We start from the raw sequence: 22367 nt of genomic DNA, 5'->3' as shown, positions 1-22367 counted from the left end.
TGTGCTCTCTGAATGGTTACTCATTCAGGCTGAGTTATAAGGGCATCTAGACCACATAGATCTGGTCTGGAACATCACCACCCCACCCTCCCTTAGTTGGGCAGTGGTGAATATGAAGTAACTTAATGACTAGCACCAAAGGACTGTGGTTTCCAGAGCCCAGGATTTAATATTTGCATGCCATATGACTAGCAGAACAGCTGGTCATCAGTTATTTCAAAGTTCAGTCTGGGAACATTTAATCTCATGATCCTGGTTTTAAACTGATATTATGTAACTTTGCCAAAACCTCTATCATCCATCTTACCCACTCTTTCACTCTGCAGCTTCAGACATGGGCTCAGATAATTCCCTCTTACCAGAAGCAAAGGAAGGTGTTGTCCAAACCCATGGGAGGACAGTCACAAAGCCTAAAGGAGCACAATTCCCAAGCCTAGCAGGAGGATAGCCGGAAAAGTAGAAAGATCCCTTGCCAGTTGTGCGTTTTCCTGATGACAGGGAAGCGAGCAGAGACAAGCAATAAGGATGCAGAGAGAAGCCAACTGGGTACTGGGGTCCACTCCCCAACTCACATCCCCACCCTCCTCATCCACAACCCCACCCCAAATCCCTACACATTCTCACACATAGACACTGACTCATCTTACCCAACCCAGGGTGGGTCAATGACAATGCAGTGAGCTCCTGGTAGCTGATACTTAGAGTCAATAAAAGGGCACGGTAGCTTAAATTCTTTCAGGTTCAAGGAAGGATTACATCCTGTTCAGTCAACTCACTTATCTGGGGACAGAAGATAACAGGCAGCTATTTAAGGACACAGGAACCAGGAGTGACTCTCAGGACAAGAAAACCCAGGAGAAATAGAATCCCATGCCCAGTTAAATGAGCAAACACAACAGATGGAAAGTTCCTGAGCTCAGAGTCCAAGGCCCAGGTCAGGCTCAGGAGAGCAGAGACCGCCTCTGGAAGTCTTTCTCTGCACTGACCAAATCTTTCTTGTCCACTGCCTGTAACCAGCAAGTGGGAACAGAAGGAGGAGAGACCAGCTAAGTGAGACTCCCCAACATGTCAGAACACCTGGCCTCATCTCATCAATCCAGTCTCAGAGATGCCCATTGTTTATTCAGAGCACCTGCCCACAACCCACAATGGAAGGAACATCTGTTGAGAGGAACATTGATAAAGGTAGAACTGTCTGGGTCAAGATGGGGTTTGGGAAGGAGGGAGAAAGATCTGCTCCCCCAAGATCTCTTCCAGGACTTGATGCCAACAGCCTCACTCTGAGCTTTTCCCTCAAAATTAGACTTTCTTTTTTATAAAAGTTTTTAATTGTTTATTTTTTGATGATTTCTCAATATTTAATGAATAATTTACATTATGTTTCCAAAGAGAACAAGATAATATGGAGCAGTTTTCAACTTTAGCTATTAAGTACAACTATTGAGGAATTCTTTCTATTTTGTTTTTGTTTCTAATCTTCGGGTTTTTGATTTTTTGTTGTTTTTATTGAGCTATATATTTTTCTCTCCTCCCCTATCTTCTTCTCCCCTCCCCTCTACCTTCTCCTATGGTTTCCATGCTCCCAATTTACTCAGCAGATCTTGTCTTTTCCTATTTCTTATGTAGATTAGATCCATGTATGTCTGTCTTAGGGTCATTGTTGTTGTCTAGGTTCTCTGGGATTGCGAATTGTAGGCTGGTTTTACTATGCTTTATGTCTACAAGCTACTTATGAGTGAGTACATATGATAATTGTCTTTGTGGGTCTGGGTTATCTCAGTCAATATGATGTTTTCTAGATCGATCCATTTGCCCATAAATTACAAGATGTCATTGTTTTCTTTCTGCTGTGTAGTATTCCATTGTGTAAATATACCACATTTTATTTATCCATTATTCAGTCAAGGAACATTTAGGTTGTTTCCAGGTTCTGGATATGACAAACAATGCTGCTAAAAAACATAGTTGAGTATATGTCCTTTTGGTACAATTGAGCATCCTTTGGGTATATACCCAAAAGTTCTTGGTGTTGCTGGGTCTTGAGGGATGTTGTTTACTAATTTTCTGAGAAATTGCCATACAGATATCCAAAGGGGCTGTACCAGTTTGCATTCCCACCAGCAATACAGAAGTGTTCCCTTTACCCCACAACCTCTCTGGCATAAGTTGTCATCAGTGTTTTTGATCATGGCCATTCTGACAGGCATAAGATGGAATCTCAGGGTTGTTTTGATTTGCATTTCTCTGATGACTAAGGATGTTTAGCATTTCTTAGTTGTCTTCCAGCCATTTTAAATTCCTCTGTTGAGAGTTCTCTGTTTAGGTCTGAATGGCATTTTTTTTATTGGATTATTTTTTTTTGATGACCAATTTCTTGAGTTCTTTGTATATTTTGGAGGTCAGCCCTCTGTCTGATGTGGGGTTGGTGAAGATCTTTTCCCCTTCCACTGGACAGGTCTGTCAGACAGAAAATTAACAGAAAGATAAGGGAACTAACAGATGTTATGACTCAAATGAACTTGCCTGACATATATAGACTTTCTTCTTTAATTTGCTTTTGGATGCCTTAGTACAGTCCAGAGCAATCTCCTCTTCAAAGAGTTCCCAATCTAGACCCATCCAAGTCATGCCCCTTTAATGGACTCAGAGTCAACTGATCCTGAACTTCAATTACATCCACAAAATCTGTTTTGCCATGCAATATGGCATGGCCACAGCTGTGCTGTCTCACCCGACTGTCCTGGAGAATATGGCAGATATACCATATGGCAGGCAACCATAGCAAAATTTCATGTATCACATTATAAAATCAGCCATCACCCAGCCCCAAATTATCTATTTTTTTTATTAATGTGGGCTTCCTGAACAAATATATTTTAGGTCAGCTTAAATATCAGGCAGTTCTGGAAGTCTGGGGTCAAAGTCTTGGTCAAGTCAAGTCCTTCTCAAAACATTCTTCTTGTTATACAAACAGATATTTTCTTATCCCCTATGCTGTATCTTCTGGGGCAGAGAGATGATCACTCAAACTCCTGCCATACATGTATTGAACCATCCATAAGGATGGAACTGTTGTGGACTAATGTGTTACTTCTCAAATCACCAAACCACAATGACCATGGCAATTGTTACAGGAAAGCATTTAATTGGGGTTGCTTACAGAATGTTAGTCCATTATTTTCATGGTAGATGGTATGTAGGCAGACACAATGTTGAAAAGGTAGTTTAGAGTTCTACATCTTGATTGTAGGCAATAGACTGCGGGTCACAATGGGTGTAGACTTAGCATCTGAGACATCAAAGCTCACCCTCACAATGACACACTTCCTCCAAGAAGGCCACACCTACTCCAACCAGCCCATACCTCCTAACAGTGCCATTCCATATGAGTCAAGCATCAAACACATGAGTTGTGGGTGCTGTACCTATTCAAACCACTACATAGGGCTTTTGAGAGGTAATGGATTAGTCCATGCTGTAGGAAATCCCACAGCCAGTAGCCTTTAAGTTACCCATCCACATGGGCATGGCTTCTCATACTATAAATGCCAATGTAAAGTATGTGTGCATTTCCTCTCTCTTCTGGCTGCCTGATTCAGTTCCTATTCCCTGTTTGTACAGAGGACTGTAGTCTGCGAGTCTACCTCTAAGTAAATAACCCACTATTACACTCCATTCTGAGCTAGTTTGGGATTTTTTTAGTGTCCATCTTCATCTGGGGCCCACGTGGATCCCAACTCAACACCTACCAGGTGGAAAGATCTAAAAGGCCCAAATGGCTCACAGCCCAGAATGTCTCCCACTCCTTCCAACATAACTTGCTTTAAACTACTAAGCCATTTTTTTTAAAAAAAAAAAAAACCCAACACAGTGGAGCTCAGTGCACATGACAACTTGGAAATTTCTCAAGTGTGTGCACATTACCCCTGCCCATTTTCACATACCCTGCCATGCAGCTACATGAAAGCTTCCAGTTTGTGCTTCCTGCTCCTGAGTTCTGGTCTCCTTGGTATGTGTACTGAATTGATTTAATTGCTTTTAATTTGTCAAGCAAAGGATATTTGTCAGTAATTAACCAGAACCAAGGCAGAAAACCAAAGCAGTGCAGATCTGTTCCTGGCAACACCAGTTTCACCACCAATGGTAGCAACCCTGCAACCATGACACCTGCTGGACAATAAAGATCATTACACCTAAAACAATTTACCAGACCTCATAACACGGCTAAATATTTTATTAATTAATAAATCAATAAATTTGAAAGTTATTTCATGGCAGATAATATTTCCATGGAAAATTTTAGTAACTTTTTTGCTAATACTATGGATTGTATTCTGGAAGGCTTATATGGTTATTGTGATAAATCCATTTATTTGATATTGGGATTCAGGTTTTTTATTCACATTATGTTCTTAAGAAAACTGTTTGACAACAGAGCCAAGAATGAGGCACCTTTAGAAATAATGCACTCTATACAGACTAATAATGAACAGCTAGCTGACAGGATTAATACCATTGAAAATCAAAAGTGACCTGAAAAAAATTAATACTATTGAAAAGGATAACATTAATTTGGCAGAAAAAAAATTCAATCCATGTCAAAGGGTATTGAGCAATTATCTGAAAGAATTCATATTGTTGAACTTGACAATCAAAATCTTTTTTTAAAGATTTATTTATTTATTATGTATACAACATTCCTTCCATGTATGTTTGTATGCCAGAAGAGGGAACCGGATCTCATTATAGATGGTTGTGAGCCACCATGTGGTTGCTGGGAATTGAACTCAGGACCTCTGGAAGAGCAATCAGTGCTCTTAACCTCTGAGCCATCTCTCCAGCCCCGACAATCAAAATCTTTTAAAAGTTATGATAGTTTAGCAGATAGAGTATCTCTCCAGGATGGCAATCTGCATGCTATCCAAATACTGTCGTAGGATGAGATGTTATCTTTAAAGGAAAAATTTCAGACCTTGGAATCACATGTGCAGAATGAGGACCAAAGGCTATGTGCCTCAATGAAATCACTAAAAATACATAGAGGCCAGACGATTAAGGCTTTACAAAATAGAGCTGTAAAAACATTGGAAACGATTGGAGAAATTATTGGAGCTGATGAACAGGGAAAGAAGGCACAAGGACAGGATTCAACGTTGCCAATCTCTGTCAGAGATGACTTCCCCAGGGTTTTAGCTTCCTACTCTGTAGTCTACTCTGACAAAGCATCAAGTTCTAAATGCTCAAAAGGATCCAAAGAATGTAGATGGGTACATATAGGAATGGATGATCTAAAAGAAATTAAGCTAGCAGTAGTAGTAACTTATGGATTGCATTCAGTTTTTGTTAGGGAGATGGTAAAGACATGGGTTTCTATCATTAAAGCTACTACACAACACTGGCTTCAGTTAGTTTCAGTAATCCTGGGTGATGGTCTCAACTAATGTGGAAATGTTATTTCAGAGAAGAGGCAACAATTTCAGAACAACAGGGAAAAGCAAAAGAACCTGAGACTTCCCAAGCTCAAATTCTTGGTGAGGTCACTTATGCTGAACCACAGGCTCAAGCTCTTTACAATGAACAAATCTTGTCCCTATGCCACAAAGCAGCTTTAAATGCTTGGGATATGATTCAAGTACAAGGGAAACAAATTGAATCATATATAAGGCTTAAACAGGACTAGAGAGAACACTTTAGTGACTTCTAAAAAGATTAAACAAGACTGTACAAATACGAGTAATAGTCCCAGATGTTAAATTATTGAATTTCTGGCTTTGGAAAAGGTCAACCTCGAATGCAAAAAGATACCTGGGCCTTTAAAGGTTAGATCAGCACCAATGGATGGATGGATCCTGCATACAATGAACATTTTACTATAATAGTGAATCTTGGATAGGAGAAGCAATTTCCAAAGGAATGAGGAGACACCAAAATGCCAAATGTTTTAATTACAGTAGAATAGGAGATTTGATAGGGGATTTTAGACAAGGAATTCCTAGGAATAATATCTCTTCTGGAAATGTCAAGAAAAGGAGAATTTAGCCTTCAGATGTATGTAGAAGGAGTGGCAAAAGTCAACAGAGACCAATGAATTCAGACCAATAAAAGACACACAAGACAACCCAATACCATTAGTAAATTTCTTGGGGGACCTCCCACAGGACCCCAAATCAAAAGTGGTCTTGCTATTCCCAGTTACTATGCAGGACATGGCTCACCAGAAAAAAATAAAAAATCCAGAGCCTTCTGAAAAAAAAAATACTGTTCTGGATGATGGAATAAACATAGAGGATCAATCAAAAATTTCAATAGAAAATAGAAAACATATTTTTGATAGACTTCTATAAATGATCAAAGACCAAATCTAAGAGTGCAAACAAATGGCATTGTAATTGTGGGTTCAATAGACATGGGCATGGATGTGAGTATTATTACTCCAGAATCTTGGCATCCAAATTGGCCTCTTCGAGAGTCAGATGTTCAATTACTAGGAATTGGAACCATATCTCAAGTGAAACAAAGCACAAGGTGGGTTAAATGCATAGGATCAGAAGGGTAGAAGAGAAGGCTGAAGCCATATGTGGCTAATATTGCAGTGAATTTATGAGGTCATGACCTGTCACAGCAATGAAATACCCAGATTAACATTCCTGCAGTTTCAGAAACTCATAATTCTGAAAAGAATATTATACGGTACTATACACAAAGGTCACCAAATATTCAGGCTGTACAAGAACACAAAGCAAATAGCAAACCTTTATAGGTACTGATGGCCCTACCTTTAAAATGGTTAACTGAGAAACCTATGTGGGTTAAACTGTGGCCTTTAAGAGAAGACAAACTGCAGGCTTTACAACAGCTGGCACAGGAGCAACTAGATGCTCACCATATTGAAGAATCCACCAGCTCTAGGAATTCTCCTGTGTTTGTTGTAAAAGGAAATCTGGTGAATGGTGGTAGATCTAAGAACTGTCAACAACATAATTCAACTTATGGGTTCTCTACACTCAGGAATTCCTCTTCCTTCTCTATTAACAAAAGGAAGTTCCTTAAGCATTCTTTCTTAAGTATCTATGTTTGAATCAGATAGCAAAATGTCATCCATGTAATGTTAAATTATAGATTTAGGAAATTTATTATTTCCAATGGCTGAGTTACAAAGTAATGGCATAGGGTGAGGCTATTGAGCATTTCTTGTGGAAGGATAGTCCATTGATATCTTTTAGTAGGTTGAGAATTATTATAACTAGGCACTATAAAGGCAAAATTTTCTCTATCCTTTTCTTGTAAAGGTATAATGAAGTAATAATCTTTTAAATCAATAACTATGAGAGGCCACCCCTTTGGTAACAGAGAAGGCAGAGGAATTACAAATTGTAGAGGGCCCATATGTTGAATAACCTTGTTAATGTCCCTAAGATCTGTTACCATTCTCCATTTTCCAGATTTCTTTTTGACAACTAATATAGAAGAATTTCAAGGGCTGGAAGATTCTTCTATATGTCAAGCATCTACTTGCTCTTGTACCAGCTGTTCTAGAGCCTTCAACTTTTCCTCAGCTAGAGGCCACTGCTTAACCTATATTGGTTTCTCAGTTAACCATTTTAAAGGTAGGGCTGTTGGTACATCTGAAGGTTTACCAATTGCTTTGTGTTTTTGTACAGCCCAAATGGCTGGTGTCCATCATCTATAATATCTTCTAATATTTTCCTCAGAAACATAAGTTTTTAGGGCTGCAGGAATGTTAATCTGAGTATTCCATTGCTGTAGTAGGTCAAAACCCCACAAATTCACTGCAATATTGGCTATATATGGCCTTAATCTTCCTATTTGCCCTTCTAGTCCTATGCATTCAACCCATCTCATGCTTAGTTTTACCTGAGATAGATTTTCAATTCCCAGGAACTGAACATCTACTTCTTGAAGAGGTCAATTCAGATGCCAAGATTCTTGAGGAATGGTACTTACATCTGCACCCATGTCTAAGAAGCCTTCAATAAAAATGCCATTTATACAAACTCTTAGCTTTGGTCTTTGATCATTTATGGAAGTTTGCCAAAATATACATTTCCTCTCTCCTACTAGAGTTTTTGACTCATCCTCCACATTTAATCCATCATTCAGACCAATATTGCTTTTTACAGCAGACATTGGATTTTTAAATTTTCTTGTTGAGACACATTCTCCACTATAACTGAGAATAAATGGACCATATTTGTCATAGGGCCCTGCAAGAGGCCCCCCCATGGCATTTCCCGATGGTATCGGGTTACCTTGTCTATCTTTCATTGACCTACATTCATATGTCCAATGTTGGCTTTTACCACACCTCCTACATACACTTGGAGCCTGAGTTCTTCTATTTCTGCCATTTCCAGAGGAGGTATTATTCCTAGGAATCTGTTATCTACAATCCCTTCTCATATGTCCCATTCTACCACAATTAAAATATTTGGTATTTTGATGTCTTCTCTTACCATTGGAAATTTCTTCTCCTACCCATGCTTCAGGACCATAATCAAGTATCTCAACATTCATTGTATGCAAGACCCATTCATCCATAGGTAATATTCTCATCTTTAAAGGCCCAAGGATGCACTCAATGTTGGTATTCTCATAAGCCAAAGATTTGATTATTATAGGTCTAGCTGCTGGGTCAGTTACCCCTATTTGTACAGCCCTAGTTAGTCTTTGCAAAAAGTCACTAAAAGTGTCTCTTTCACCCTGTTTAATTCCAGGGTATGATTCAACTCCCTTTCTTATTTCCTGAATCCTGTTCCAAGCCTTTAAAGCTGCTGTATCAGAATAAGCTCCTTTGCCTAGAATATGATCTAGGGAAATCTCAAGTCCATTTGCTTTTTTTTTTTTTTTTGGTTTCTCTAAGATTCTTGCCTTCTCTTTAAAAAAGCACCTCTAAAGTAATTCCTGTCCACTTTCTATGACTGCTGAGATTAACTGAGCTCAATCTTGAGGCATTGCTTTGTTACTGAAAGCCCAGTTTTTGACCATCTCCCCAACAAAGGATGAATGTAGTCCGTAAGATACAATTGCTTGTTTAATTTTCTTTAGATCAGTCATGCATATGGGCTCCCATGTATATCCTCTGACAACCTTAGGGTACTTGGAGCCAGATACTTTTTCTGTTGTTATTACTGAAAAGGCAGGCAGAACTCTGGGGAAGCTATCCTGGAGATATTTTACATACCAACAAGGTTAAATTTTGCCTTTCTACCTTTTGTTCCTGGTCATCAAATTTGATAATTTCTTCAAATTCTCCCAATCTGTTTACCATTGCCTTTTTTAATGTCTGGATTCCCTGTCTAGTGTTCTGTTCTAATGCCCTCAATGATGATTCCAAAGTATGATGTAACAGGAGAAGCAGGCTGTTTGTCATCTTGGCCACCCGGCTAGCATACCCCCAAAATAATCACACCAAAAGTGTATTCATTTAAACACTGCCTGGCCCATTAGCTTTAACTTCTTATTGGCTAATTCTTACATCTTAATTTAACTCATTTCTATTAATCTGTATATCACTATGTGACTGTGGCTTACCAGCAAGATTCTAACCAGCATGTGTCTCAGGCAAGAGACCCATGGCATCTCATTCTGCCCTTCTTCCCAGTATTTAGTTCTGTCTACTCTGCCTACCTAAGTTCTGTCCTATCAACTAGGCCAAAACAGTTTCTTTATTCATTATCCAGTGAAAGCAACACACAAACAGAAGGAACTCCTACACCAGTATGAAGTCTGTCCAGTAGAGATAATGTCCCATCCTTGGACATAATCTTTATAGCATACATATTACCTTCCTGTAGAGACATTCTATCAGTCAATCTGCTATATCCCTTTGACAGAGTCCAATTCATACATTCAACAGGGTTAATTCTCTCAAATAATGTTTTAGCACCCACTGTCATTGATTGGGTTTTATGTGCCAAATCATCTGTTTCCTTCTCTAGAGTGCTTAATCTTCCATTAAATGAAGTTGTATACATTTTTAGATTTCCAAACTCTTTCTTGAGAAATGTGGTTTCAGTCTGTAAAGACAGCACCATTTCTAAAATCACTTCATTTTTAACCCATTGTCAAAACATTTTTTTAAAAAAACATATTGAGGACAAAACTGATCCCCAGAATTAAGATTAATGATGTAGAAGGGACATCATATAAGTTTTGTAAAACCTCACTCATGCCATAAGTAAAGAAGATATTGAAACCTTAGATGGTTAGGTTGTCTAACATATTGACCTTTTAAATTGGCAACTTGTGATCTATATTTAGGATATTAAATCTTACCTCTGATATACTTAGCTGTATTGGAGCAATAACCATAACCTGCTAGTAGGTGTCACAGGCCACCTATAAAACTAACTCAGCTGGGCCCAGTGATACAGTTGGTATGATCTGATTATAGTGTGAAATGCTAAAAGATATGCTTAGATCAAAAATAGTTATTAATAGAAATCACAAACTGTGTATACCATAGTGGGCCCTGATCAGTCAATAGCCACAGGAGCACAGGTATAACAAGATAAACAGCAGGCACACAAGAAACCCCATATACCATTTGAATTTCCATGTAATGTGTGGTGGCAGGAGGACTGGAAGTCACTCTGAGGTGATTAATGAGAAAATATAATGAACCACGGCAGATCTGCAGCAAAAAAAAGCCACTGCTTTGTGAGAATTCTATATCCAAATGAACTTCTGGCTCCACACAAAGGCCATGGCTGGCTGGGGGTGCCTAGCCAGGCCCACTCTAAGCTGGTTGTGAGTATTAGAGCTGTGGGTTCTAAAACCAAACTCTTGTTAGGAGCCAGGTGAAGGCATAAGTCACTAAACAATCCCACACCAGTTTGAAATTATGATTAGTAAAAGGGTTATTTATTAGAGGAGAAAACTTACAGATCACTGTCCTAGACAACAGCCCCCTGAAGGAACAGGAAGCATGAGAAAGAAGCAAGAGAGCGAGAGCAGGACTACTGCTGCTTTTTAAAGCAAAAGAGACCCTGCCCAAGTGGGCTGGTAAATTAATGGCTACTGGCTGAAGGAGCAGAAGGAGCTCCCACAGCAAGACAGGTCGTTCTTTCTTTCATGCCCTTCCTTCTTTATGGTTTCTCAGCTGTATGCAATAATGCACAATATTGGATGGCTTTCTTGACACAAGCCATGTGACTATCTGGCATTGATTTGGTGTGTGTCCCAGCATCTGCTCTACATCAGATGCGTTAGAATCTCTGTATTTTCACACGGCATGAGGGGTGTTGATGTGGATAAAGGGCAGTGAACAATGATGCCTAGATGAGGTTCTGTTCAGAGTCTCTGCTGGCCAAAGGCAAACTGGGGAGATTGGACTTTTGACTTCTGAATAAAGGTGACTAGTTGCTGATCCCAGCTGATCTAGCCAAATTTCTTCCTGGGTGACAGCCTTTGAGAAATGCTATGAGCCAAATCAGGCAGTGGTCAAAGGGGGAGAAGAATAATAAGCACTCCATGTCCACCTACACCTTTCATTGTTCAGCAGAGTCACCAAGGAAGAAATACTTCCCAGAGAAGTTTTAGGCTTGAGTGTTGGTTTTGGCAGCTGGTGGACACACATGGCCACATTTATTCTTCCTTCCTGCATTCTTGGAGCTAATCACTTATGAAAAGTCAGCCATCGGTGCTCTATTAAAAGTCCATTTCAACAGAAAGAAGTGGAAACAGTTGTGTGATAAAGGACTTCCCAGTGATCGGGGAAGCTAGCAGCAGGGACACTGGAGCACTCCAGTGCTGAACCTGCCCCAGAAGCACACTGGGTCTCTAACCACCCAACAGTCCCCAAGCTTTACCCCATGAACAGAATGGAGTGAAACATGACCACTTCTTTTGTGCAATAAACCTGACTCACCTCTCAGAAATCATCAAAATCTCTTAGGAAAGATGCAGAGAGCAAGCGTACCTGACTCAATCAACATTTTGATCAGCAGTTGAGAAGCCACATAAACCATGTGTCTGTTTCTCAGGGGGAAAAATGTACTGACTCAAGAAGTGTGGGAATCTGGAAACAGGAATCTCTTCCATTCTCATCTACTGGCTCAAAACATTCCCTTGGGTGGCCATGTGCTGAGTCATCTGTCCAAACAGAGTCTACAACAGTGGAAAATACAGATAGATGATAACTGGTTCTCTGGAGTTGTCAACTAATGATAAGATGGGCTGTACAACCCTGTAATTAAATCCATATAACACAGTGCTTAAGTCCAAGTTTATTACCATGCCAGGGTCACTTGAAATAGCCATGAGGAATTAAGTCACACCATCTGGAGGGGCCACAGTACAAGTGAGACTGTGGCAGTTTTATTGAGAGCAATCAGACTTCTGAGACCTTTATCAGAAACAGAATGTAACAGCAGTTGCCAGGATCAGTACAGTTGTAGTTTCCAGGACACAATGAAATTGGCAAACTATACAAGGTACTTAAGATTAATGCCTAAGACCAATTGTTCTGTCAAGTTTCTATGCTTCCTTGATTTATTTACAAATCCTGTAGCTCCATACCCAGTGTCATTGGACTTAGATGACCCTTCCCTTCCAGCTTTGTTCCCTGTACCACACATCCCTCTCATGCTCCACTCCTCTGTGCAGCTCTCCTTGGCAAATATCCATGAATCTGACAAGTCTAACATCTTGGAGTCTCCATGCAACCCAGGCTTCAGTGTCACAGTTTCATGAAATGGCCTCTCAGGGCTTCTAGGTTTTACAGGGACTTTCTTACCATAAACTACTGCCTGGCCTCCTTGGCCTTCCTTGACCACAGAGGAAGACTCTACAACCCCTTATCCCAGAACCATGTGGGTGACAGTTTCAAGTCTGGCTGCCTCCTTGAATCATGTTTGCAGGATTTTTTTTCCTTTTTTGTTGCTCTTTAGGAACAGAAAATTGTTTAGGCCTCCCTCTTACAAGTCAGGAGCTTAGCTGGGTGGGGTCTTGCCCTGAGGACACCCTCTCTTTATTCCAATTTGCATCAGGCCTTTCTTTAATCTCCTTATGTCTTTCAACATAAGCCTGGGTCCCAACATTAAATTTCTCTGGTGTTCTTCTTCTCTTCAGACATTTTATATTAATTTTTATTCCACATGCTCTTTTTATTGTATATTTCCATAAGGGTATCACTAGTAACCACAAGAGACAGCCAGTATTGGCCTCTTGAAATTGCTCTGCTAGCGAAATTGTTTTGGGTTTCTATTGCTATGAAGAGACACCAGGACCTCCAACAAAGCCACACCTACTCCAAGAAAGTCACACATCCTAAAAGTCCCACTCCTTATGCACTTGTGGTGTCAATTGAATTCAAACTACCACAGAACTTAATCATTTACTCTTCAGTTTAACCTCATGCAGATTTTTTATACAAGCGCAGAATGCAGCCACATTTTTTGTCAAAATATCACAAGAATGGTCTCTATCCCCATTACTAATATTGCTCCCCTCTGAGAACTCTTGAGGTGACCCCCATGGTCCACAGCACTACTGCCACACTCCTACTAGGATGGCCCATTAAGCTCAGCAATCAGTGTTCAATCATTTTCCTCATCCAAAACCCCACTGTCTTTTACATTCCTCCTAAACAAAACAAGGTCAGACCTGTCAAGCTCTATCCCACTCCCTGGTACCAACTTCCATATAAATTACTTTTCCCTTAATATGATGAAACACCATGAGCAAAGGATGTCATAAAAACATTCAGTTGGTCTTATAGTGTCAGAGGGTTAGCATTCATGATGACAGCAAAGACATGAATGGCGGGAACAGCTTAGAGTTCACACATTGACCCACAGCCATGAGGAAGAAATAGAACACCTTGGCAATGGCATGGGTTTTTCAAACCTTACAGCCCACATCCAGTGACACACCTTCTCCACCAAGGTCACACCCTCAATCCTTTCCAAAGTCTTCCACCCACTGATGAAAAAGTCATCAATCATATAGGCCCACAGAGCCCATTCTCCCTCAAACCACCAAAGGGCCTATCTTCATCTATCAGACATCAGAGGATTCTCAGATACTGGTTTGTTGTTGTAGGTATGTGAATCATATGGTTGATGTGGTTCCTCCCTTGTACCCACTTTAGAAGTCATAAAACTGAGTCCAGGAATGCAGTTCACACACTTGCTCAAGGTCACACAGGGGGAAGGCAAAGCATGAAGTAAAGTTAAAACAACTTGAATGCTGCCATTTTCTTTCCTATTTATTCTACTTCATTTTTGGTAGACAAAACAAGTCCAGAAGATTGTCTCAGAAGGTAGAGCAGAACGTCTGCTCTTCACAAGGAATTCATTTCATCGTGACTTCTGCCCTGTGGCTTAGCTGTCCAGATGGAGCTAAGTTCTTGCTCAGCAAAAGTGAGTGTCTTTCTTTGTCAGTGTTACAACACTAAGACTGGCGATCTCAAAGCTATCACATTCCAGGTTTCTAGAGTTTCAAGGAAATTGTGCAAATCAGAAAACCAGAGGTGCTTTTGTGTTTATTACTTTTCTCGTTGTGATGACCAAATACCTAAAGAGAAATGACTTATGTGGGTATTTACTTTGTATCCTAACTTGAGGTGATTCTCCTTTGCAGCAGGAATACTTAAACACTACTGGGTGGGAACAGTGTATAGCTGTGGTAGCAGGGTGTGAGGTTATTGCTCATATTTTGTGGATCAGAAGTCAGCGAGAGGACATGAAGTGGACAATGCCATAAACTCAACACTCATCCCCCAGGAGTCACTTGTAGTTCAGCCCAGGCTAATAAAGGGTTCTACAAACTTTTACAACAGCACCATAGCTACAGACCAAGAGTTCAGACACATGAACCTGCCAGGACCTCAAAGTGTTAAGAGTTGCTTTTTGAGCATGCTTACTTAGTGCAGCTAAGTCTGTGGCTAGTCCTCTGCTTGCACTGTGAATGCACAGCTGTCAGACTGCATTGTGACATTCTTTGTCATGGAGTCACCAGAGCTGAGGATCTTTGGGAAGATCTGGTCCCATCTAATGAAGCACAAGGAGTTTGAATATCCCACCAGTGAAGGGATGCCAGTTCCCAGAGCTGGGACCAACATCTAGAATCCTAAGGCTGTCAGTGTGGCACTAGGGGACAACATGGCAGGCTGTCCTGTGTGCTACATTGTTGTGGCATGGCCTCCATTTCTGTGTGCAAAAGAATACAGAGTTTTCTTTCTTTATATTTAATTTTTATATTTTATGCATGGGTGCTCTGCATAAAATGCAGAAGATGGCATCAGATCTCACTATAGATGTTTGTGAGCCACCATGTGGTTTCTGGGGACTAAAATTGGGACCTCTTGAAGAGCAGTCAACATTCCTAACCTCTGAAACATCTCTCCTGGCACTCCAGAGTTTTCTAAACTGTGGATCTCTTCATCTAACCTCACCTACCTGACACATCAACTCATATTTTTTAAAAGTTTATTTTTAAATTGTGTATATGTGGGGTTTGGTATAATGCAGTGCACATATATAATGTGGACTGTTTACACAGATTCACAGTAGCATTACCTTAAACATCTATTTTTCCTTTGTTTTGGTACTTTTTGGGTAAAATGTAAGTTTTTAGTTTATGTACATGGGAATTTTGTCTGCTTGTTTATCTGTGGACCGCATGTGTGCAGTGCCCACAGAGGCCAGAAGAGAGCACCAGATCCACTGGAACAACAGATACAGGTGGTTGCTGACAGGAAGTGCTCCTAACCACTGAGCGGTCTCTATAGCCCTGTGTTGGGAACTACCAAATACATCTCTATTAGTACGTTATAAAGTATAAATTCTAGCTCTAGTGCTAGGTTTGGAATACCAGAACAGAGCCCTCCGATCATGTGTTTGCATATCTGTTGCTCCACCCTCTCTCTTGGAAGACCTGGCAGTTTGTCTTTGTTCTTTCAGATGGACTTCATGAAGATGAGGCTGGTTTATGCTTTCATTCTGACAATGGGTGCTCTTTGCTTCTACTTCAGCATGGAGCCTTTTGAGGAACCACCACTTGTTCTCAAGAAAGGTCACGGGCAGTTTCTCCAGCTTCCAGATATAGACTGCAAGCAGAAGCCCCCTTTCCTTGTGCTGCTCGTGACTTCGTCCCACAAGCAGCTGGCAGCTCGCATGGCCATCCGCAAGACATGGGGTAGAGAGGCAGAGATTCATGGGAAAAATGTGAAGACCCTCTTCCTCCTGGGGGCCTCAGACAGCAGCGATGAGATGAATGCCACATCTCAGGAGGGCAAACAGCACCGTGACATCATCCAGAAGGATTTCAAGGATGACTACTACAACTTGACCCTGAAGACATTGATGGGCATGGAATGGGTCCACCACTTTTGTCCTCAGGCAGCTTTTGTGATGAAGACAGACTCAGACATGTTTGTGAATGTTGGCTATCTGACTGAACTGCTGCTGAAGAAAAACAAAACCTCCAGGTTCTTCACAGGCTACATAAAGTCCAATGACCATCCCATCAGGAAAAAGTCCAGCAAGTGGTTTGTGAGTAAATTTGAATATCCCTGGGATAGGTACCCACCTTTTTGTTCTGGAACAGGTTATGTCTTTTCTAGTGATGTGGCCAGCCAAGTATACAATGTCTCTGAGAGTGTTCCATTCCTCAAGCTAGAGGATGTGTTTGTTGGGCTCTGCCTGGCCAAGCTGAAGATCCGGCCTGAGGAACTCCACACCAAACCAACCTTTTTCCCAGGTGGCTTAAGCTTCTCTGTGTGCCGCTTTCGTAAAATTGTGACCTGCCACTCTGTGACACCTCAGAACTTATTCACTTACTGGCAGGCACTGGAGAACTCTCAGAAACTGAATTGCCCTTCTTTCTGAGGTGAGCCTGTGGTGCAAACTTCCAATAATCTTTGGTGATACATCTGGGATGGCCTTGCTGGGAACTGTCAGGGGTAGACAGAGAAGGAGAAGGAGGGGGAAGGGAAAGAGTGCTGTTTTCAATGCCCCGCATACACTAGAGTCGATGTACACACAAGCAGAGTCAAGACTTGTTCTCACTTGGCATCCAGAGAAATAACAGATCTTAACTTTCAGGCTTTTGTACTATGTTCTCAATGTTTGAGACATGCCCTCATCTACTCATTTCAGAGCTCAGTATACATATGAAGCCATGGATGTAGGCCCAGTCTGTTGTCAGGATTTTCTGTCTTTCCTGGTTCCCACAGTTGTTAAGTCTCAAACAAATCACACAGAAGTCTACATTAGTTATAAATTGATTGGCCCCTTATCTCAGGTTTCTTATTAAGTCTTATAACTCATATTGGCCCGTTATTCTTATCTATGCTATCTAGCCACATGGCTCGGTACTTTTTTCAGTGAGGCAGTCACATATTGTTTCTTCTGTAGTGGGCTCAGGACTGCAGAAAGAATGCTTCCCCTTTCCCAGAATTCTCCTGTTCTCATTGACCCACCTCTACTTTTTATCTGGTTGTACCACCTATTTTCTCTGCCTGGTTACTGGCCAATCAACCTTTATTTAAAATATAATTGACAGAATATAGACAGTTGTCCCACACCACCAGTCAACGAGTTCTCCCTGAATCTGTGGTCCTAAAGCCAGCTCTTCACACTGCATTTATCACATGGTCAGAGATCTGCTGAGTGTTTTGGTTCAGAATTTAACACTGAAGGTTTTCAGAGCTGGGTAAAAACAAGGGCTCATGGCCATTCAGTTACCAGACACATAATCTTGGTCTGTATTGTGGGAATTATTGTTTCCCCCTGCCCTTTCCTTCACTAGCTTTCACTGTGTGCTTGGATGGAGCCAAGGCTTCATGTGACTACGTGACTGTAAATGTTGCAATATGCTATCTGAATTCAGGAACATTTACACAAGTCTGAACCATTACTCCTCCTGTTGGAGGAAGCTGGAACCTACCTCCAGGAGCTCATTTTCACACTTATCCCTGTCACTCCTCTGAGTCTCTCCCATAACTCTTGGCGGGAAATTGTTCTCTTTGTGACAATATTCAAAATCCTACAGCACCAAGTTCTGGACCCTTAGTTCAGAATATGTGAAAATCTGAGCTCTGGAAAGAGAAAGGGTGATTGTCCCTGGGTGTGTACTAGGGACTACATACACCGTCAAAACCAAACCAGGTCTTCTCTTGACAGAGAGGGAAGCCAAGGCTTGTAACAATATGGTGGCTTTGCCATCTAGAGGATGGAAGAACTGGCATCATGACCTGGCTCCAGCCTCTCTGGGTCAGACCTTCCCTTTATTTATTCCTTCTTTAGCCATGTTTGCTCACTGCATTCGCACACATCACGAGCAAGGTCAAGGTGAGGGTCTCCAGATAGCAGATCTGAGTGAGCACTCAGTGCTGAGAAGCTGGTCGGAGACAGGTTCTCTTGATCTATGCACAGTGCATGGGAGCATAAGCAGGTGTGGTCACCTGTGCCCAGACTTGCTCTTGCATTGAAGATGCAGGCGTTCTTTAAGAGTAGCTGCACTTCATTCTTACAATCAAACTGGTTGTCAGCAGAGGCAACTGGGGTGACTCAGTGACTCAACCAGGGTCTGAGATGCAGTGGAGACCCAGCCCTCAGCCTTCTCCATTGCACAGCATTAGCAACCTTCCTGCATGCTTACTTCTCTCAGAAGCCTGGGGCTGGTGCTACCCAAGGAGTCATCAGCATCTCCCTTTGCTCGCACACTGCCACCTCTGTCCTGGGTGTTGGCTTGAGTGTTGGTCTACTTCTTCATGCTTCTCTCTGATTTTCACGTGGCCCTGGAATCCTCTGTGGAATTATTACAAACCTTCCATTTAGACTACCTTTATCATGAGGTTGTGTGTATTTCCCATGTGCACACATGGCAGATCTAGGTGTCTATATGCAGGCAGGAGGCTAGTTTTATTACTTGGTATATGGCATAGCAAGTGCCTATGATCTTCTCTCTAGAGTGTGAGGTTGCCTTGATCTCTCTCTTGCACAATCAGCTGCAAGCTTGTCACGAGGCCAGGTGTGCTATGGTGGGGACATGAGCTAAAGGAGTGGCTCACAGTTGCACACCCAGAGGGTTCTTGACCTCCAGACTCCAGGCAGAAGTGAAACACACCCAGCAGCCTGCTGATGGAGCATAGCTTTTACCATCACAGCTGCACCAGTGGTCACACTAGAATGTCCATCGCTGGCCTCAGGATGCTGTTTTGAAAGAACAAAGCCAGGCTTCAGACATCGTCTGGTTTCCCCACTGAGTCTGCAGCCTCATGGCAGACTGAATAACTCACAAGCTGAATTTAATATGGTAGCTGCTGGGCATCACTTGAAAAATGGATGAGATGTTGCTTAGATCTTCTCCATCCCTCCTTTTGGAAGCATTTGCTTTCTCATACCACTTTTTTAAAATTAAGAACGAATTTCATGCACTCATCATATTAGAAATGGTATAACAGGAGGAGTGGGCTGCTTATGACCTGGGCTGCCCGGCTACCTTACACCCAAAATAATCACAGAGAAACAGTATTCATTTAAACACTGCCTGGCCCATTAGCTCTAACTTCTCATTGGCTAATCCTTACATCTTAATTTAATCCATTTCTATTAATTTGTGTATCACCATGTGACTGTGGCTGACTGGCAAGATTCTAACCAGCATCCATCTCAGGCAGGAAATCCATGGCATCTGTCGCTCTACCCTTTTACCAGCATTTATTTCTGTCTTCTCCACCTACCTAAGTTCCCTCCTATCAACTAGGCCAAGGCAGTTTCCTTATTTATTATCCAATGAAAGCAACACACAAACAGAAGGAACTCCTACACCAGAATGTTATCTTAGCCTTCTCTACATTGAGTCTCCTGGTAGATGGGCTGCTTATTCCTCTCTCTGGCTGGGACTTTGGCTTGGTATAGTGGGGGAGGAGAGTCATGTAACTAGTTATTCATAATTCCTGAGGGGACTTCCCAGGAGGTCTCTGATACCAGACAAGCTCCTGCATTCTGTGAGGGTGCTAGCCTTTGGGTCCCTTCTGGCCTAGGTAAGATATATCAGTGAGTTAAGGTGTTTGCTGCCAAATTACTCTAGCAAATGCAATTCAGTCCTTGAGACCCACATGGGAAAAGAAGGCAATTGAGTTTCACAAGCTCATGGTGGACCTGCACACATGTGCATGAACACACATAAATAAATGAAATGCAAACAAAAATAATCTTTGCAAAGGCTCCTGCAAATACTGACCTCCCCGGCTCTTTGCTTAGGAAAAATTTGTTGGGTTCTTACCTCAGGTGTCTCCTGCCTTTTAACCTAACTCTCAGGAAAAGAGAGATTCTCATGACTGGCCTTACATTATTCCTGGAGGTGAAGATTAAAACTGCCCAAACAACATTTTCTAATAGCCAGGCATAGTAATTTTAAATACAAGAATAAAGGTGGATTCTGTGGCCAAATGTCTTTTTTCATTTTCTTTTTTTTTAAATTTTCTTTCTTATTTGGTGCATATCATTTTGGGGTTTTGGTGCTGGGGATGAAGCCCATGACTGCATACAAGCTCTTCCCAGCCCCTGGTGAGTGTTTTGCATCATGCGATCTTCTACCTCCATGCAGGGGTCATGGGGATCAGCTCCTGATGCCTGCAGTTCAAATGCTGTGTTGGGAGTTTATGACTGTTATCCTGACACAACCTACAATCACGCTGCAGAGAGTTTTAATGAGAAATATCTCTTTATTATCCATCGATGTAGGAAGACTCTGCCCACTGTGGGTGACTCGGTTCCCTAGGCAGGGTGTCCTGAGCAGTATGAGAGGAGGAAGCCAGCTGAGGGCAAGCAAGGATCCCTGTGTTTTTCCTGTCTCTGTTGGGACCATTGATGTCCCCCACTGCTTTAAGTTCCTGTCTTGACTTCCCCGCAATAAAAGACTACACCTGAAGTTGTGAGCCAATGAAATTCTTCTTTCCTGAGCTACTTTTTGTCAGGGTATATACTATCATAGTAACAGAAATGAAGCTAAAATGGATGCTCAGGGCGTTACCCACATGGGGTCTCAGACCCTTCTCACCCCACCATGTCCCTGGATGTCATCGTCAGTGCTCTGTCCCAGAGGTGAGTCCAGAGAGCTGTGATACCCTTCTTACATTCTGCTTCAGGAAACATCACAGGTGGGGAGCGGACTCATTTCACCTGGCCATGTAAGACAAGAAATACCCTCTATGACTGGAAGCCACTCATCTAAAACCGAGGACAAAGATTTGTGGTCAAATCTGATTTTCTAAAGAATAAAATAATTAAATGTCTGTGTCATTGAATGGTGTTTGGAATTGTCATTTGCCTGTATGTTGATAAGGTTCTACAGGATGATACTGTGTTTTTGGAGCAGGTATATATATTTATGATTTGTTAATAATGATATATATCTTTAATAAAAGTTTAATTATAAGCAGCATAATGCATTTGAGTGGTTCTAATTTACAGCTTATCTAAAGTTATCCATATCTGTATGTATGGTCTAAATTCTTTTACCTTTTTTTCATTGGTCTTTGTGTTTGGAAGTTTTTTTTTTAATTTGGCTTTGATTTTTGTATGTTTAGAAATATAATGCAGAAGAGTCTTGCTTATGTTTTAAATATAAGAGGACATCTTGTTTCAATCGTGTTTTGGAAGTCACAGAACTCTACAGTTTAAAAGGCGTTCAGGGGCGGTGAGCCTTGGGTGAGCAGTGTGGCACTCTTGGTAATTATAAGTCCAGACAGTAGGCAATCATTCTTTGGAACTGCTTTCTCTATGGAGTACTTTCCTATTGTTTTAGCCTAAGGAATTAACCTTATGGGTTGACTGGCTGTGCCTTCGGCATCTTTGATCATTATTTGTTTTTGAGGTGCAGCTTGGATCTTCGATCTCTCATGTGTCACTTAAATGGAAATAAAGTGAATAAACCAGAAGTGTTTTCTTTTGACTCTAGCATGCTCTCCAGAAATCACATGCTGCAGCCCTGGAAATCTTACACCCATGCTCCTCACTACTCATCCCCTCTGCCAGCCTCAGAAACCAAACTAAAGTTGTAAGCAGCAGGAGGGCCATAGAGCTGTGCACACAAGTGCAGTGATGCCTGGGGATGGACAGTGCCTCCCTTCTAGAACATTCCCTCACCACACAGCATGCTCGCCCTCTCTACACAGACTGTCTTCCATTCCAGACTGCCCCCTCTCCAGTTCTACCTCCATTCTCTTTTTCTTGGTGCAAAAACCCTTCCAAAGAACAGCTTTTCCTGTGTTATCTGTCTCCAGCTTGCTCTCCTCATCCATTATATCCTGACCATCCTGGTTGAGCGACTGCACCTTCCCTCTGTTAAGTATTCCTATCACATGGGAGGACAGAATCCAGCCTGCTCCTTCT

General features: G+C 41.5%; 2 protein-coding genes across 2 annotated transcripts in view; both read left to right on the top strand.

Moving 5' to 3' along the window:
• The window catches only part of LOC142843600 (beta-1,3-galactosyltransferase 5-like), a 120509-nt gene extending 99384 nt beyond the window's left edge, over positions 1–21125 (top strand). The window contains exon 3 of the transcript XR_012909666.1: positions 18863–21125. The gene's annotated coding sequence lies outside the window, so the exon portion shown is untranslated. The remainder of the gene's footprint in view (positions 1–18862) is intronic.
• Positions 876–21213, top strand: LOC142843595 (beta-1,3-galactosyltransferase 5-like). The gene is made up of 4 exons (XM_075961207.1): positions 876–1185; positions 14254–14384; positions 15927–16854; positions 21122–21213. Exons 2-3 carry the CDS (start codon positions 14358–14360, stop codon positions 16851–16853), a joined length of 954 nt encoding a protein of 317 aa, XP_075817322.1. The 5' UTR covers positions 876–1185; positions 14254–14357; the 3' UTR covers position 16854; positions 21122–21213.
• Positions 21214–22367: the final 1154 nt, after the last annotated feature.

The sequence above is a fragment of the Microtus pennsylvanicus genome, chromosome 1 (genome assembly GCF_037038515.1).
Source record: "Microtus pennsylvanicus isolate mMicPen1 chromosome 1, mMicPen1.hap1, whole genome shotgun sequence".
Lineage (NCBI taxonomy): Eukaryota > Metazoa > Chordata > Mammalia > Rodentia > Cricetidae > Microtus > Microtus pennsylvanicus.
Note: the sequence above shows the minus strand (reverse complement) of the source record. Positions and strands in the feature narration are given on the sequence as shown.

Bases quoted from the DNA above. Each gene is read 5' to 3' on its own strand.
- LOC142843595 (XM_075961207.1), top strand. From the start codon at position 14,358: ATGGAGCTAAGTTCTTGCTCAGCAAAA. The intron at 14,385-15,926 runs GTGAGTGTCTTT...TTGTTCTTTCAG, and splicing joins TAAGTTCTTGCTCAGCAAAA to ATGGACTTCATGAAGATGAG.